General features: G+C 29.3%; 1 protein-coding gene across 1 annotated transcript in view; it reads left to right on the forward strand.

Moving 5' to 3' along the window:
• LOC143229032 (ryanodine receptor-like) overlaps window positions 1-19735 on the forward strand; it is a 243367-nt gene that overhangs the window by 65901 nt on the left and 157731 nt on the right. Inside the window, 15 exon segments of the mRNA XM_076460689.1 lie at window positions 1182-1420; window positions 3026-3218; window positions 3879-4089; window positions 5252-5356; window positions 5869-5972; window positions 7396-7473; window positions 8317-8479; window positions 8608-8681; window positions 10473-10552; window positions 11241-11325; window positions 11615-11735; window positions 13175-13274; window positions 14180-14257; window positions 17407-17530; window positions 19204-19311. Of these exon segments, the coding sequence (XP_076316804.1) occupies window positions 1182-1420; window positions 3026-3218; window positions 3879-4089; window positions 5252-5356; window positions 5869-5972; window positions 7396-7473; window positions 8317-8479; window positions 8608-8681; window positions 10473-10552; window positions 11241-11325; window positions 11615-11735; window positions 13175-13274; window positions 14180-14257; window positions 17407-17530; window positions 19204-19311 (1863 nt within the window).

The following is a 19735-nucleotide window of genomic DNA, read 5'->3' on the forward strand; positions in this document are numbered from 1 at the left end:
ATGTCAAGTAATCTTCTTTATTGAAACAACATAAGTAATGTTAAAAAAAAACGATTGTATACAGCCCACTAGACAATCACATTGCAGATATGCTGTGATTCAAGGGATTGGGTCATCTGCACATTTTATAATTATTTATCACTATTTTTAGCATATTACATTGAATTGTTTCAATGGAAATTTGCTATTATTATTTCTTATTCTTCAAAGAAATGTGGGTGAAATGAATAAATAAATAAGTTGTGTGTTGTGGGTTTTAGACATATTTGAATATTTTAATTTTTACTGTAAATGTGCCACCTATAATTATGTCTAATATGTGAATGAAAGTTAAATATGTAAAAAAAACTGAGTGTTGAAATATATGTAACAGAAATAAAGGGAAATAGAATATAAAGTATTTGTGGATCAGTTTAAGAACCATTACTTAGTAGCATAAAGCTGATGAAGTAATGACTTTGACATAGAAAGAATTTGATATCTTTTGTTAGATAAATTTGTACATTTTTTTTTCATGAGAACTGCTAATTTGTTTTTTATTTGCTGAATAATCCTGACCTGTGTATTTTTATTATTTTTAAAACAACTTAATTTGAAGTAACACTAACACAGTTTTTTATGTGCTTTGAAGTACACATGCCCAGAAACTGCCTATGTGGCTAGTGCTTAGGTTTTATAGTCAAAAGGCTATGAGTTTGAGGCTTGCTCACTCCATATCTTGTCTTTGAACAAGACACTTCATCCCACTTATAATAGGAACCAGCATGTATTTTGGAGTTAAACTGCAATAAACTGGCTGATCCTCTTCAGGATGTTCTCTTTTGCTTGTGTAATTGAAAATGGAGTTCAGTATTGGCTTTTATATGATGTTTCAGCATGGGATGAACTTAATTGAACTTTGAGTATTCTAAATACACGTGTAGAGCAATACATTATTACATCTTTTGAGGTACAGTTAAAATGTTTATATATTTCCTCCTTGTTTCTTTGCTTTGTAATAAAATAAAGTATTTAAGTTTCTCTGTCTTCCAGGATATTAAATTACTCCATCTGTGTATGATGATGTCAAAACTAAATTACTGCCATAACTTATTTACTTAGAGTGTTTAAATTATGAGGAAGTATTATTTTAAACATTTAACTCAACATTTTATTACATCTTGGGCTTGCTTCTGTTTTAGTATGCATCCAAGCATTTATGTTGGGAAGGTGGACGGTTCTGTAATGTTTCGAAAATGGTATTTTGAAGCAATGGTTGACCACATGGAGAAGGTTACTCATTTAGAGCCTCATTTCCGGGTTGGTTGGGCAAACAGCATGGGTTATGTACCTTATCCTGGTGGAGGTTCCAAGTGGGGTGGTAATGGAGTTGGAGATGATTTATACTCTTTTGGTTTTGATGGAGCTCACATGTGGACAGGTAAAATACATTTTAAGGCTCTTGTGTATTCAAAAACATTAATAATAATGATAACTTAATGAGAGGATTGATCATGGCTTAACGTCTTAGGTAAATCTGTGACAATTGTATTTGATTATTTATGTTAAGGGAAATGCATGTAAGACTGGTACAATGATTGGTTTAATATATGTATAGCTTAAAAACTTGTTTGATTATACATATAAATCAAATGAAGTGATTTATTATACTGATGTGATTGTATGTTAATTACGGCAACTATCTACTTAAATCAGAACTAAAAATAAACCTGGTAACGAGAGTAGCTAATTAAATATACTGTTCTTTCATTCTATATTATAAAGATTAGAATGAATTGTTTCATTATTTGGGTACCCTTGCTATAGTTGATGTTTTGAACCATAAACCTAGTGATATCTTACAAGATTTGATGATTTCAGGTTTAGGTTATTCTTAACTAGGCTAACAATGCAAAGTAATCTTTATAATGAAAAATTATGGAGGTGTTGCCTGTAGCAGTACAGGCTCATTAATTTAAAAACTGTCGTGTGCACATCTGTGGACAAGAGCTTTAGAGTGGTGTAGAACAGTGACTTCCACAATAAGTTGTAACTCAGAAGTGTTGATTAATCCTGTATGCAGGGGTACAGAAGAATAAAAATGTTCTTGACTTGACCTTGTACAGAGGGCCACTTAACATGGTATTGTGGATTTGAAATCACAATTATCAACATGTTGTATAACCCCTACATTGTTGATTTCTCAAAATTCATGTTAGTGTAGAGAAATTACAGTACAATATATAAGGATACTTGGAATAAACAACTTAGATATGTATTTAGGAGGTTGTATAAATTATTCAAATACAGCTTGAAAACTGCATAATGGACAAAAATGTTTTTTATTTTACACAACAATAACATCAGAGTCTGAGTTCGACTGACTTCAGCATTTCACAGGTATAACATTAGTAACACTCCTGCAGAATTATATTTAAAACTTATGAAAATGATATGTAGGTTTGTATACAGTGCGTTTTGAATGTGAAAGTGGTAAAACACATTAAGATGTGCACATGCTAAAAAATAAGAATTTGCTTATGCTATAATTTAGGAAAAACCAGTTAGAAAACAATATTATTTTCATTATGAGACATTAATTTTCATAATAACTTGTACTTCAACATCACTTTCATTGTTTAATTTTGCATAGAAAGTAATCAAAACAATATTAATTTCAGTTTTATCTACTACAAGTAAAACCATACCTTTGATTGATTAAATGTAATTTGTTGGCTGCAGCTAGACTACTGTACACCAACATCTTGTTTGTATTCTATAAAGTTAGTCACGAAGGGGGTTTGTAGCATATCTCTATATGTGGAAAGTAAGAGGGAACACTGATCTTATTTCATATATCATGTTTTCATAAGAATTAATGATGTATAATATTGTAAAAACTTCATTAACTTGCTGTAATTATGGAGTTCTGTGCTAATAGTATTAGGTCTATACTTAACTAGTAAGAATATGATTATAGAAGACATTTTTGTACAACACTTATTTGTGTAATATTTTTACATACTGCAAAAATGCTCTCTTAAAGCTGGACGGCATAATTTGGTTCGTCAGATCAACAGCCCTTACATTCAAAAAGGCGATGTGATTGGTTGTATCCTCGATTTGAATATACCCATTATTACGTTTACTGTAAATGGTGTGAAAGTGAAAGGTTGTTTCAAGAACTTTAACACAGATGGAATGTTTTATCCTGTTATCAGCTTCTCAGCCAGGCTCAGGTATTTATAATTTGTATTTCTTCCTGTCTATGTTTTAACTTTTTTTCCATTTCTGTCTAAGTGTATTTAATAACAATATATAAACAATTCCAAAGTGTAACAAATATTTCCACAATTCCCTAAGTTAGTATAAATTTCTACTGTACTCTTTCTAACAAATTACTACAACAAACACACACACTTCCACATGCATGTTAGTTATAATAATTTGTTAGAAAGAGTACAGTGGAAATTTATACTAACTTAGGGAATTGTGGAAATATGTATTACACTTCAGAATTGTTTATCTACATTGTCGATATGTATTGTTGATATGTATTATTTTTTTGTATGTGTGTGTTATTAAATTTTCAGCAAGATTTTTGAAATAAATAATGAAATATGAACATGGTTAAAGACATTGTTACATCTAAACTTATCTTTAACTTTTAAATTTGATGTTCTTCAATAATAAATGGTTACTCATTGAAACATACCTATTTAATATTTATGAAGAATTGATGTAACTGTCAACAAATTGTTTTAGCCTAAATGTGCTATATGTGTTTTTTACACAGTTACAAAGTAATTTTTGTTTGTACTTTAATGTTTGTAGTAATTCTAATATACTAGAATCTGGTTTTGTGTTGACAGATTTGATGAAAATATTGTCTTTGTTAGTTGTCGTTTCATGTTTGGGGGAGACCAGGGTCGACTACGCTATGGACCTCCAAATGGACATTCACCTTTAGTGGAGTCCTTGCTCCCACAACAGATATTGACAGTAGAGCCATGTTTTCAGTTTGGAGAAGTTAATAAAGGAATTTTGTATGGTCCAGCATTGGAGTTAGACGATACAGCTTTTGTACCTATACCAGTAGACACTTCTGGGGTAAGTTTCATAAATATTTCTTATATAACTAATGTCTTACAGGACAAGTGAGTAGAGATTTGTAAAATTCTTATGCATTTTATATTTACAGAAAGTTCTGAAATTATTATCGTATAATAATTAAGAAGTTATAACAAGAAGTGTATGTTAAAAAAAGAAGTGAACAGAGAGAGCAAAACACCCTCATAGGGATTGAATGTGTAATTATTTTAACAAATACCAGTATGAATGACCTATAAAAAAATAGAAAGATGATTAGAATTGTTAAAAGTGAAACAAAATAACATATATATAGTGGTGATGCTTGTACCCAAAATGGATGGGAAGGACAAGACATATTTTTTGGACAAAACAAGTCATTTTTATACTTCCACGTAATTTTAAAGGGCTTTGGAAGTTCCGTCACATATTTGTGCTAAACTACACTGAGCCAGTGCTGTTTTTTCAAAATGTATTTTGTATTGAGTTTTGATGCTTCAGTGTACTCACAGCCCTTGAAAGGATCATAAGGTTTTTTTACCAATTTAGCATGTCTAGAAATTTACTTTTGGAGGGGTTGGGTTTATAACAAGTCCTTTTAAAATAAACTGACAAATAATGCTGTTCCAAGCATTATTAGTTAAATAAATTATTATTCAGTGTAGTAGTATTGTGAGTATAAAATAGTAGGGTTAAAGGGAATACCTGTTGTTCTAGTTTATATCTGGTTGACTTCTAGCATACAAAAAAAAAAATATTGTAAAGTGGTAGTGTGCATGCATTTCTTGTCATACACAGTGCATTTACTCTGTGTGTGTAGGATTAAATTTTGGTGGGGCAAAGTAAGAGGAAAGAAAAATTGGGTGTACAGATGCCACCCCTGTAGCTCTGCCACTGGGCATGGAAGATGTTTAAAAGTTGGCCAGGGGCAATATGTAACATTGTTATACTGATACTGTAAGAAATGTTCAGTTTACTCATAGTATCTTCTTCATGTTAGTATTTCTGTTAAATGTTAGTGGTGTAATAGGAACAAAGCCAACCATAACTGGTTTATTGAAAAAAAAAAAAACACTCATAATTAATATGACCTCTTTAAATATCTGTACCTTACCTTAAAGTAACCATTGCATTTTTTGTGTGGTTATAAGATGAAGCAGTTTTAACTTTTCTGTCTCTCTAGGTAAATCTTCCTGCATACATTGAAAATGTCAGAGATAAACTTGCAGAGAATATTCATGAGGTGTGGGCCATGAATAAAATTGACAGCTACTGGACGTACGGAGAGGTCAGTATTGACTTTTTAATACAGTCTTATAATTATTGTTTATCATTATCCTATGTACATAAATATACTTATATATAATTAAATAAATGAACTGTGATGCTAGTATAAAACATATATCAAGTGTGTAGAATGTTTGATAATTGATACTATGAAATATATTTATTATATAAGTCTTAGAAACATTTAGGAAACATGGAGGAAATTACTCTTTATTTTTTACTTTACATTAAATATATTTATTTGGAAGCTAGTATTAGATATACAGGTAAACATGATTATGAAATATTAATTAGACTTAGTACTTCATTAATTTTTTAGCATATCTATATCAAATAGGTTTATGCTGTACATCACAATTTAAAGATAAAGTGAAACATGAGAGTATGTTAAAGTACCTTTTTGTAAAATACAATGTAACTACTATTTGTATATACTAAACAGCCAATGTTAGGGATCTACATAGTGAACACTTTAAAGCTAACCTGTGAATAAATGTTAATATTTTTTCACAGGTCAGAGATGATGTTTTAAAAAAGCATCCATGTTTGACATCATTTGAAAAGCTTCCTAGTGCTGAGAAAAAATATGACACCACAGTTGCACTTCAAACACTCAAGTGAGTGTTTATGTTACCTTTTTCAAACTTCTTCCTAGATAGTAATATTTATTTAATAAACTTAAATAATTTACTGTGTACATTATTATTTTTTGTATTTTGGTAAAAATGTTAAATGGATCTAGTGTCTGACATACTTTTGTTGCAAGTGTGATCAAATGACAGTATTATATTGTTAACAAAATATAAACACATGAAAAATAATTAAAATCAGTGTTGCAAAACATAGAAAAATGTAAAGGTTGAATTAAAAATATGTTTTAACCCTTTTACTAGATTGTATCATAGAGCTTACAATATAATATCTGCTTGCATGTGTGCATTGTTCCAAAGAATATGTAATATAACCTTCTTTTTACACATAGGGAATACCTATTTTCTAGGAGTTATATGTTACATATATTTATAATAGTCATGTAACCACAAGATATCTTCAGCAGGGTGAATTTATTTCATAAACATTTTATAATAAATACTGAGGTTTCTCCAACATTTGTTACTTTATTTTTGCAGTTCTATATTCATGTTTTCACTTATATAAGAGATATAATCTCTTCCTGTTATTCCAAAGAAAGACAGAGTAATGTGGCTTTAAATTTAATAATAGAAAATTAAAAGAGTGTCTCAACTTTCATTATCTTTTTTAATTTTGTTGTGTAAAAATGTTAGTTTTATTACAGATCAATAAAAAGTTTAGAAGATAATTGAAAAGACTATATTAAAATATAAATGTATTAACAGCTCACCTACCCTAAAAGTGTAAAACCAAATTAGTGAAATGAAAATACTGTAATGATTGGTTAAAATAATTAAACATTGAGGTGACTTAACTATAAATATTTAAAAAGTAAATATAATCATTTCAGCTTGAATTGAAATTAGTTTATAGCTAGGGCACAAAGTATGAAGAAAGCATTCAGATGTGCTGTTATCAGAATTATTTTGAATCAGAAATGAAGTTAGGAGAAGAAGTAGTCACTTTAGCCCATAATATCTATCATCTAATCTTCATTCACTTTTGTCAAATACCTCTGTGGAAATAGATACTTCTTTTGAAAGAGAAAAAAATTTGGGGTAATTTGCTTTCAAAAGCATACCACAGAGAGTGACAAGTGAAAATTCCCTTTGAAGTTTGAAGTCAGCACCCTAGCCACTTTAACTGTCAAAAAATGTGAGAAAGCATCGACCAATAGGCTTGAATATACCACAACATGAATATTACCTAGCTCACATTTTCCAAAAAATCTGAACACTCCTCTAATCATGGGATGTTTTAGTTTTCATACTGTGTAGTTTATGTCTTGGTTTTATTTTTCTTTCCTAAGTTTATATTACACTTTGTATTATGGATTTGGAGATATTACAATTATATATAAAAAAAAAACATTTTACCCTATTGGATATTTTTTATAAATATTTATAGAACAATTTTGGCTCTTGGATACCATATTTCATTAGACAAACCTCCTGCAAGAATCAAGACCCTGAAACTGCATAATGAGTAAGTGAAAACTTGACTTTTAACAGTTACATGAAATACAAAGATTTTTCAAATAAATAATAAAGTGTTGCTAGAATCATACTAACCCTTAAAATATATTTATGAAATACCTTTTAAAAATAAACAATTACTTCAGTTTTTACGAACAGTTTTAGTTATTTCAATGAATTCCATAAAAATTAAAGTGTATGTGTTAATAACTTCACTCATATCAAATGAAATGCAGAAATATGTATAGGATTATTTCTGTAACAATTATTTGTTAGTCAAATAGGTATATAGAAGCATGCAACTGAAAATAAATAAATGTTAACTATGTGAACATCGAACATTGATTATTTGAAGTTTTTTAAAATGAACAGATAGCTATGTGATATTAATAGATTGTGAATGGTGCTAGTACATTTTAAAGGGTACCTTGTTAAAATCCTATTATTAAAATAAAAAATACAAGAGTTTAGATATTTAAAATGACTAACTAGCAATGGGATGTTAATGAAGTGTAATTGTCATATATAGTATATTTTAAAGATTTCTGAGACATTATAATGATATTCATTAGAATTTAGTTATTTATATTTTGAAATAAATGTATTTAGTCTTGAATGCTAAGTTACAAGTTAAATATGAAACTTGGTATTGCAGAAAATAGAAACACTGGGTATGAATATTGATTGTATGTATATATCTTTTTTTACGACATAATTAAAATATTATTAAAGAAAGTAAATTAAGTTATAGAAAGAACCAGAGAATATGGTATAAGAAATAAAAATGTTCATAATGCATTACATATCCTTTGTGTTAGTATTGTTATTGTGTTTTGTCTAATGAATTTTTCAGTCCATATCTTCAGTCAAATGGCTACAAACCAGCTCCCCTAGATCTTAGTGCTATAACACTTACCCAGAAAATGGAGGATCTGATTGATCAGTTGGCAGAAAATACTCATAATATGTGGGCAAAAGAACGTATTCAACAGGGCTGGACATATGGGCTGAATGAGGTATGTTATGCAGCAGTTTGCTTATTAATTTTTAATTATATTTTCATCTTCCATGATTTTTATGCAGGGCTAATATCATAATTGTAAGTTGGAATACTAATTGTAAATTTTATTGTCTTTTTTATTAGGATTCCTTTCTTAGAAGAAGCCCACATCTCTTGCCATATAAGAATGTAGATGAAATAATAAAAAAAGCAAACAGGTGAAAAATTCTCTTATTAAATAATTTGCACAAAATGTAATGATTGTTGATACAGTTTTCCTGGGAAATAATTTGGCTATTTTTTTTAAATTCTTAATAATTGTACATGGCAAAGCATTTATTATAAACAAAAATTGTTGGTATTAAATAATATGTTGAAAACATTTTAGTTAAAACAAATCTTTTATCAAAAACGTTGACCTCACACTGTGTATTTATTTTATGATGCAAAATGCATGTATACACTAAGTAGCACAAATAATTTTGTGTCTTACTTCACTGTTGAAACTTTGTATACTGGATGGGCAACTGCCTGTTGTGGAGACACAAGTGTAGAGGACAACATTTCAAAAGTCTTCTGCCTTTCATCTTCAGGTCAGTGTATGTAAGGTGTTGTTTGTCTTTTATAGTGTCCTGGTGGATTGTGGAAAGTGTGTTTTTCATGAGTCTTGTACTATTTTTATGTTCTTTTATTGGGTATCTCAGAATGGCTGGTATGGGTATTTACACTTTTATTGATAAGCAGGGAACAACATTTTGACTTTCCTAGGTTTGCCACTTTCTTTTTGTTAACCTGAAGATGACCTAGGAAGGTCAAAATGTTGTTCTCTGCTTATCAGTAAAATTGTTAATACCCATATCACCTGTTCTGAGATAAATAAAAGAACATAAAGACAGTACAAGACTCATAAAAACACAAAATTCAACCATTGCTGAGCATGCCATTTCAACTGGACACAGAATAAACTTGGAGAAATCTAGAATCGACAACAGAAACAAATACTGGAAGACAAGAAAAATCAAAGAATCATTTTATATTAACACTATTAAACCTTCACTAAACAGAGATTCTGGATTAGAGGTGAGTAACCTGTAGCTACCATTAGTTTAATGTACAGGAAATCTCTCCTCCAATCAGAAACAGTGATAATCCAACCAATCATAACATGCTCTCCACAATCCACCAGGATACTATAAAAGACTAACAACACCTTACACACACACTGACCTGAACACGAAAGGCAGAAGACTTTTGGAATGTCATCCTCTACACTTGTGCCTCTACAACAGGCAGTTGCCATCCATTCTACAAAGTTTCATGACAAATACTCTGCCTAAACAATCTATCAAATAATACTTTACTGTTAATTTTATAAGTGTCGTAATAAATTTGAAATTTTTAAGAAAATGGTGTGTGTTTTCTTATAGCAAAGCCACATTGGGCTATCTGCTGAGCCCACCGAGGGGAATCGAACCCCTGATTTTAGCGTTGTAAATCCGAAGACATACCTCTGCACTAGTGGGGGGCATTAAGAAAATGGTAACATTGAAGAAAAATTATTCAGTGTGGATTACATGAAAGGATAATATTTTGCCAAAATTAGTAACATACAAAAACTAATTATTGGCTCTCATCTCATGTAAAGAATACCTAAAATTTTAAATGTTGTAAGGCAGCTAGCCCTATGAGCCCTAGTAATTAAATGACAGTGGCTTACAACAGATAAAGTATAGTTGGAGTTTGATTATACTAACTGAATGGTGATATGTTTAGTATTATTAGAATTTTCAATATGATGTTGACATCATGTTTTCCAGTTTTTGACATTTACATCAACAACCCATTGCGGGGACAGCAGTAAGTTTTCAGATTTATGATGCTAAGATCATGGGTTCAGTTCCTCTTGGTGGATACAACAGATAGCCTGATGTAGCTTTGATATAAGAAAAACACACACATAAAGAACACAGACTGGTTAAATTTCTAAATGTGTTTTCATAATCCTTTAGGGATACTGCCAATGATACTGTGCGTACGTTATTAGCTTATGGATACATCCTACAGCCTCCCACAGCTGAAGGAACTGAAGGTATGTTTTTATAGATGGTTCCCAATTTATATGTATTGAATATTGGTTTGGAAAAGAATATTTACACTTGTGACCATTATTAAGTGCTATAATTCAAACGCAAGCTAATGTGGCAGGGGTTTAGTTTGGAGAGAGAGCAATCAAGAATTCTCTCTCCAACTGGGGTGTTCAGGAACGTTGTGGTTCCTCTTCGTCCCATTTCATGGAAGGTTATTGAATTTAGCTGGTTTTTTTTTTGTTTTTCTTTTATTTCAACTCTTTTTGGGTGAAGGAGTGAAGTTGGTCATAATTAATATTCATGAGCAAGGCAAAGGTAGCATCGGAGAAAACATTAAGTGCTATAAAAAAGAGAGTGCCTTATATAGGACCCATCTGCTCCATTTACTGATGTCATTTTGAATTTTAAAGAGCTATTATTGTACCAAATTTTTGCATTGAATTCTTCATTTATCAGAATAACTGATTAGTTAAAGTTTGAAGGATTTACCAAATAAAGGAAAAATATAAAAAATATTTTTTGCTTAATATTTTTGCAGATTTGATTTGTAAGTTGTGCATTAAGCTAAGAAATTGTAAGAGATTTGTTTGACGCTTGTTTTTAAGTTTGTCTTTCTTGTCAGTTTTAAATCTAAAGGAATACACTTTATTTTTGATGCTGTATCAATGAACATTTGTTTCATACAAACAGGTATGGTTAGCACCACAACAAAATCAAAGTATGATCAAAGAACATACAGAGCAGAAACTGTTTATGCTGTCACTTCTGGCAAATGGTAAACCTTTATTACATTTAAAACAATGTATAATTTTACACATACACTACGTGAGGCTTAAAAAATTAGTTTTTTTCATTTTACACCCAGTGTTGAATATGATAGTAAATGTATTAACTGGTATTAGAGAAATCTACAATAAAGTTTAGCTGAAAACATGACAGTTGTCTTTTCTACAGCAACAAACATTTGCATTGTCATAATACTAATTGCTTAATTTTTTTCACTTTGAAATAACTTTTAAAAGTTTATTTTTAAGAGCAATTTATCAAGGTGTTAATTTATGTAGGTATTTTGAATTTGAAATTATGACATCTGGTCCAATGAAAATTGGATGGGCTTCTAGAGGATTTATTCCATCATGTGAAGTGGGTGGTGATGAAAATTCTTGGGCTTTTGATGGTTATCAGGTAAGCTAGTTCTGAATTAATGTTTTGATCTTTATATGTTGGTACATTAAACTTTAGGTATATTTCTTAGAAAGTATCTCAATTGAGAATAAAACAGAATTATTTGTATCTCTGTATTGTTATAATTAATTACATTTTCATTACTTCGAAGAATATTTTGCATCAGGTGTGATTTATCCCTGTGCTCTAAGCATTTTTTTATTAAAGGTTTTCAGACTGTTATATTTATATTAGTTTCTGTGACATTATTTTTATTGTTATACAGTCAACAAGTATACCTAGCTACTGTGTTTATTCCATTCAAATAAGATTTTTGAGTATTCTGTTTATTATCTCTTCATGGTAGCCTAAATTCTAATATACATACATCATGTTATGATTATTAAATCCACTTAGAATTTTTATGGTTCTAAATTTACATTCTGGTTACATTGTCTCATTAAGAGTATTGTTGGTGTGGTCTGGAGGATAAGCTTTAATGCCTTGAGAGGGAATGTTAGTCATTTATACAAGGTTATTTCTGGGAACCTAAACATACTGCAACTCTGAATTTATTTCATGAAATTTGGCAAGCTTTTAGTAAACGTTAAAAGTATTGTACACAAAAGATCATATGTTTTAATACAGTATTTTAATTAAAGATTTTTAAATGAATTTTTGGAGCCTTCATTGAGGCAGTCTTGAGTGAAAGGTGATTTTAATGCTAACAATAGAAATGCTTCTTTCATTTTACAGTTTTCATATTTCATTCACATAACCTCTAGAACTTTCTTTAATGAACATCAAAAAGTTTAACTGCAGCAAAATCATCAGTGAAATAAAACTTAAAAACTCAAATAGAACAAGTATTGCCCTTTTTTCCTGCAGCAGTGATTGTAGTTTTGACCATAAATATAGTTTTAAGTTATAGTTTCAATTACTAACATCTTCACAAAAAAACAAGTGATTTACCAAATACCTCATGTTTTAAATGTTGTACGTGATTGTGTTTTAATGTTAGAAGTAAAATGTTATACTGAAATAAGTCTGCCATACCACAAGTAGCTATTTTGAAATTGCATATTGTTCATAAGTTAGTTGAATACCTCTTAAAAAGCAAGTATATATTATGTACTATGACTTGTTTTTAAGTTTTGTAATGACTGATTACAGTTTATTTACAAATGCACACAATTTTAGCCTTTTAGTGGCATTAATACCTTATTTGTAGATTTACATACATATTTGTTTTATGTATTTAAATTCTTAACTTATTTTATATTTTGCATCTGTATACATACATTCATAAACTTAACCTGTAAGTGACTTGCTCTTTGACATGTGTTGTATGTATTTAGTGTTTGATCTATTTTGATTTTTAATGCCATTTTTAAGGAGAGTTTTTAAACTTATGCTGTTTTAATTTGTTGGTGATTTTACTTATGATGTATTTATACAAGGCTCGAAAAAACCATGCTGAAGGATCAGAGCCGTACGGCAAACAGTGGCAAGTGGGTGATGTTGTTGGATGTCTGTTAGATCTTCATGATCGTACTATAAGTAAGTTTATAATAGGCAGTAAAATTTGAAGTGTATTTGGTGCAAAAGTATAGTTTTTTTCTATCAAAAGCAATTATGTTATAGCTTTACTGGAAAAATAAGAATGCATGTATATAATGTTATATTTAGAAAGTGACAGAATTTCCTATACAATATAGTGAATATAAGTAAAACCATCAAATAATAATGTTTCTGGTTGTTTAACCAACTTCTACAAGCTGCATTTTAATAACATAGTCATATCTGTAAGCAAAATAGGATTAGGACATGTGATTATTCAAGCTCTTAATGAAGACAACTTTTAAGGAAGCTTTCTAAAATTCAACATACAAAATGTCAAAACAATCAAATAAAGAATGATTTATTTGAATATAATTCCAGGTTTATTGTTGCTCATTGTGTAACAGCTGCAGATTTGAATAATAATTTTTGAGCTAGTCACATGACTAAAGTAAACATCTGATAAGTGAAGTGGGAGTTGGATTTCTGGACATTGGAAATTAAAATATTACTTGATGAACACCTCTCTTATTTCTTCAAACTTGATGTCCCGATTTTAGTTCCATGAAACATGAACTTTGATAAGGTTTTTGAAATATTTTATAAGAACAAAGGGTTTAATATAAAAGTACAAAAACGTTTTCTATAACATTTCTCTCATTGTTTTTATGGAAAGTCTGTTTCACTAGTATCAGCCAAAAAGCTACTTCTTAATATTCTATGAAGGCAATTTCTAATATAGAATATGTCTTGTTCTGATACAGAATTATGTTTTGAATATTTTTCTTCAGAATGCTGAATATTTTAAATGAATTTGGAATTTAACTCTGTGTAATATAAATTATTTATATGATAATTTTAAAGAAATAATATTAATTTTTGTAAAAATAATTATCAATTTTCAGGTTTTACCTTGAATGGTGAACTACAGCTTGATGCAATGGGTGGAGAGACTGCATTTGCCGACATTCCTTTGGTTGAAGGTACATTTTTAATTGAAATATAATCACAATGGCTTTTTTTCATACATTTGTTATAAGTTTGTTACTCTGATTGCTAGGGTGTTCACGTTTTGAAGAACTGGTTTGGTGAACTAGGGTGTTCACATTTTGAAGAACTGGTTTGGTGAAGTGTGGAGAGAATGAATATTTTTATATGAAAAAAGTTGTTTGGTTTTTATTAAATATATTTACACTTTAGCGTAAACTATTCAACCATCATTTTACTGTTTATTTTACTTTGGTGTATGGAGCTGTAGACATCACTGATATATAGATTCTACTTATTTTAATATAAATTACTTCATAGAATATCAATCCTCTAATGTTATTAAAGGAGTTTACTGTATTCATTTGTTTTTGTAGTTTTATAAAACCCTGGAATATTTTTTTCAGTCATTTTTAATTTTTAGCTTTTTTGTGTTTTTTTCTTAATTGTTTTTATATAGAATTTTTGGATTTAAGCTAGCTACTAAAATTCCTTAGCAGTTGGCCATTTTGTGCCTTAGGGATGCACTCATTATCAATGATAAAACTTGCACCATTAGTTTAACAATTTATAAATAATAAACCTTTTTATTATTAGAGATGAAATTAGTTCAACAAAAATGTTTTACTTATCTAATTTTATAGAGAAGAAATTTAATCTTTATTTTTGTTTGATTTTGACATGCTTTGAAAGAAAATATTAATGTCTGTGAATTTCTTTCATTTTGAACTTTTTAATTCAATACCAGTGTAGTTTTTAAATGAAAGCCAGTTTGCTCATTCCTAATCTCAATTGCCATGGTTTTATGTAAATTGCTGTATCTGAGGTTTGAAAATATTTACTCTAGTAGTCTAAATACATAATTAAAGCTTGCTTTTTAATTGTACATATAATTTGTAAAAATTGAAATAAAGTTACAAAACTGTGTAAAATTTGATAGAAAAAAAATGTAGAAACAGCTTCAACCACAGTTACAATACTAATTTTTCCAACTTGTGAAAAGTTTGCTTTTATACAATAAAACTTTATTGTAAACCTTTGAAGAAATGTGGGAAAGTATAAAAATTAGTAATTTATATCTCTGACAGAAGTAAGCCTTTGTGTAATTGTTAGCCATGATATTGGAGCTCATAGAATGGTTCTTAGTTTTTCAAATCCAAACTTTTATCTCATAGCTCCATCATGTTGTAACTAATTTGAGATCTAATTACAGTTTTGGACTCAAGCCCTTTTGATTGATGCATTTGGCCATGCCCCAGATTTCACAGATTAATTTACTCTAATCCTGCCTAAAATAATTTCAATTTGAGGGAAGACTAGTAGATATCCTCTTGAGTAATAAAATCAAATAGTGTATACATGCATCCCATGATTGGTATTGCTGTTGCACAAAAATATAGCTAACAAAAAGAAGAAAAAAATGTCTCAGGTTAATTTACTGTAAGAATTTCAAGTGCCTCAGCTATTCAGTTTATCCACTTGTTTCTAAAAAAAAAAAAAAAATTGCAAAAAATGTTTTTTTTCATTTTCGAAGCTGATAATTCATTCATGTGTTATATACAAAAGTAAGTTATTTTATTTTACAGAAGCTACATGTGTAGCAAGTTTATCTCAATTTTTAAAAAGTTTCATACACTTATCTTTTTGCAATGCAACAGAACAAATAATAAAAGATGGCAGTTGAACTTATGCACATATCAAGACATTTGAAGCTTAATAAACATGCCAAACTTATTTTTTTTACGTATTATGATTTATCCTGGACAAGTCTCTGATTTATTATGTTATATATGTTACATATTACAATTTCAAAGACCTGGAAATTTGAATTTAGGAGTTAGTTGAATGTTTATGTGTATCAAATTTATTATATTTGCCAACAAGATTGATACTCACAATTTCCTTTCTTAACACATATGTATTTTTTACATACAAATAATAATACAATTGATAATAATGGTTATTACAAATAATTATCTCAAATAATACTTTATATACAAGAGTTTTATAAATTTACAAACAATACTCAGTTTTCTACCTGGTCTGGAACTGAATATCTTTTTGATGCTTAACGAAAAGTGAATTAATTCTAATTTATATGCAAATAATATTAAGTTCTTTATCCAGTCTGGAGTTGAATACTTTGTGAATGGTTCATGAGGCAGAAATTACTTTTATGTTGATACACAGATACACTTAATTTTGTGGGAATGCTAGTTCTGTTCTTCACACATGAGTTTTTTTCCCAATGAAAATATCTGATGCTTTCATAGAAATACTAACTTACAAAGTTAATTCACTGAAACATGTTCGAAGTCTATGAACATTTCTGGGTAAATATCTGTAGTTTTCCAATTAATAACATTTGTTACAATTATAGCTTCTGAGGCTTACAGTATGCTGGGTGAAGTGACCAGCAGTATTCTATTACTATCTCTCAGTTCATTGATATATAAACTTTGAGGGAAGTTTTAGAAAGTTCAGTTGGCCCAACAGTATTCACAAATATGCTACTGTTTTTATGAAGCATAGACTGTTGATTCTTACTCTCAAGAATCTTCTACAAATTTAGAACAGATGGGACTTATGCAATATGCGTTTAACAATATACATTACATGCATTAAACTGAAGTAAACGTAGACATTAAGATAAATGTATAAAAGCACATCCATTACATTTGTTACATGAACACATCACTGTAATGTACTTGTTATCCATCAGTAGCATTTGTGCATATTATACATACAGCTTTTGATATATTAGTAAGGACTTAGTGCCCATCACAAAACCCATAATTAGTGTAATATTTATAATGTTGAAAGAAGAACATTATTATGTGGATATGTGATTTAATATTTTTAACATCATTAAAGGGAAGTCTCTTTAAAGAAATCCATTCCACCTTTCTTTTTTTCTTTTATTTACATTGTTTTTGCAGCTGTTCACTTTAGTAAAAAAACACTCACTGTTTAATGTCTGTGGAACAGATAGAGAAGGCTCAAAAGGGTGTTCTACATGGTATACGAAAAATGGGGGTGTCTGAGGTATCACGTGTTATACATAACTGCTGTAAGTAGCACAGTACAATTTTTGTTTGTTTATTTCAACTTCTCTTTTTATTTTCATATTGTACAAAATGATCAGGTTACTTACCTGCTTGTACACTTGGAAGTGGACAGAAAGCTAAATTGATATTTGGTCATGATGTCAACACCTTAAGATATTTCACTACCTGTGGACTACAAGAAGGCTATCAGCCTTTTTGTGTGTGAGTATTGCATTTTTTAGTTACTTGCACCCCAATTAAAATCTTTGTTATTGAGTACTTGCTGATTTCTTAAACCAATTATAATATTTAGTATTCTTCTCTTTAAAATCAAAAACAGAAATATTCTTTGGGAGTATTTAAGCTGTGAAGCTATACAAGATCGTACATATTGATGAATCATCTATATACTTTTTATTGAAATTAATTAGGGAACACGTTAATACACGTGTTACATTTAGCATCTAAATTCTCTTTTGGAAACTACACTCGTTCAATATGGGATCAAAAACTTGCATTTGTAGACATTTTTACATGAAGAATGATTGGTCAAAGCAATGATTTGCTAACAGATGTTGCAGTTTTGATAATTACTACTTGTAATGGAATAATGGCAAGTGTAATAAAAGATTTAGAAAACTAAAATCCTATAGCCAGAGCTAAATGCAACTTATTTTAACATATTATAACTTCTGAATTAGGTGAATGTAAAACTTACCTTTTAATGAATCCACCTGTAATGAAATGTGATATGTATATCAGAAATTAGATTATATTCAGCATGTTCATGTGGGCTCCCCACTGGTACAGTAGCAAGTCTACGGATTTACAACATTAAAATCAGGGGTTCGATTTCTCTTGGTGGGCTCAGCAGATAGCCTGATGTGGCTTTGCTATAAGAAAAACAAACAATGTTCATATGATTAGAAAATTCAAATGAAGTGTCATGTTTTGATTGTTTATCTTGTAACTAATCATATAAGAAGTCTTTACAAAAAGACCTAGAACTTTAAGAGTGGAGAGTATTAACTTTCTGTTTTGTTACTTATATCAAATAAAACATTCATATTTATCTTGGTTTAATGTATATTCAACATCCCTCTGGTCAAGAAATGTATTTTGTAGTTAGTCAATGAGATTATTTCAGCTTAAAGACATAAACAGATGAGGCAATCAAAAGATTAAAAACTTAATTTTTACTGTTATGTCATCACTCTTTATGTATACTTTAAGAACCAAACTTGACTAGTATTGTGTAAATGCTCCTTAGAAATTGTTAAACAGCCCTTTCAAAGAACCTGGTACCTGTTTTATACTCTTCATAGACATTTATTATTATATAAAATATTAATGTAACTTAGGGCTAGCAATTACAAAGTGTATTTTAAAATTCGATCTAATCACCTTTTTTTTTCAAGGAATACTTTGAAAAGGAGTCTGCTTTAATTTAATGTGTTTTTCACTATTGCTAATGAAGCTTAGAAAATCTAAAAATTATATTTTTGTGATTTTAAAATTTTTGTAATAATAAAGTTATTAAATTATTTAGAAAATTATTGGTTAAAAGTAAGATTTAAATTTTAAAGATGATATATTGTGACATAAGATGCAAAGTTGGTTTTGTCACCTCATTCTTTTGTTTATCTCTTTTTCTAGTTACTTCACATCCATTACCTTTACTTTTGTGTGAATGAAAATGGATAAATAAATAAACATTTGTATATGATAGATATTTGTATATGTCTGTGTGTTTCTGTAAAAATTTAGTTGTTTGAAGAAGTTAAAAGAAAAATTGTAAGGTAGAAGATAAGAAAAGAAATAAATTAATTCACAAGTACTCTCTCTTTACTATATGTCTTGTTATTAGATTGTTCAGTCAGTTTTATAATTTTTAGAAACATGAATCGACAAATGGCATTTTGGTACAGCAAAGACGAACCACTTTTCATAAATATAGATGAATCTGCAACTTCTCACGTGGAAGTAACAAGGATACCGCCAGGGTTAGTTCAGCTTAACCGTTATAAAACGTTTCATTTTCTAATATTGAGTGTCTAAGCTACAGAAGTGGTAAAACATTTTAGTTTTGAAAAATGAAAAAAAAAAAAAAATCATATCTTTGTTTTGATATTATTCATGGATTGACAGAATTATGAGATATAAAAGTTTTTTCTCATCATAATACCTTTGTCTAAAAGTAACCATTAAATTTTAAAGATGATTTGCTATCATACAAAATATTGCATCATCCATTAACTTGTGCTGCAAATTACTTTTAGATATATAGTTGTTCTGTTGTGCTTTTGAACAGATAAGTGTTATTTAATGCAATCATAAATTGCTTATCCTTTAAAAATTACCTTGAACTAGAGAGTTGTCCTTTTACATGCTATTTCAACACATAATTTAAGCTAGCTTTCTTAGTAA

Source organism: Tachypleus tridentatus, chromosome 1, assembly GCF_004210375.1.
Source record: "Tachypleus tridentatus isolate NWPU-2018 chromosome 1, ASM421037v1, whole genome shotgun sequence".
Taxonomy (NCBI): Eukaryota; Metazoa; Arthropoda; class Merostomata; order Xiphosura; family Limulidae; genus Tachypleus; species Tachypleus tridentatus.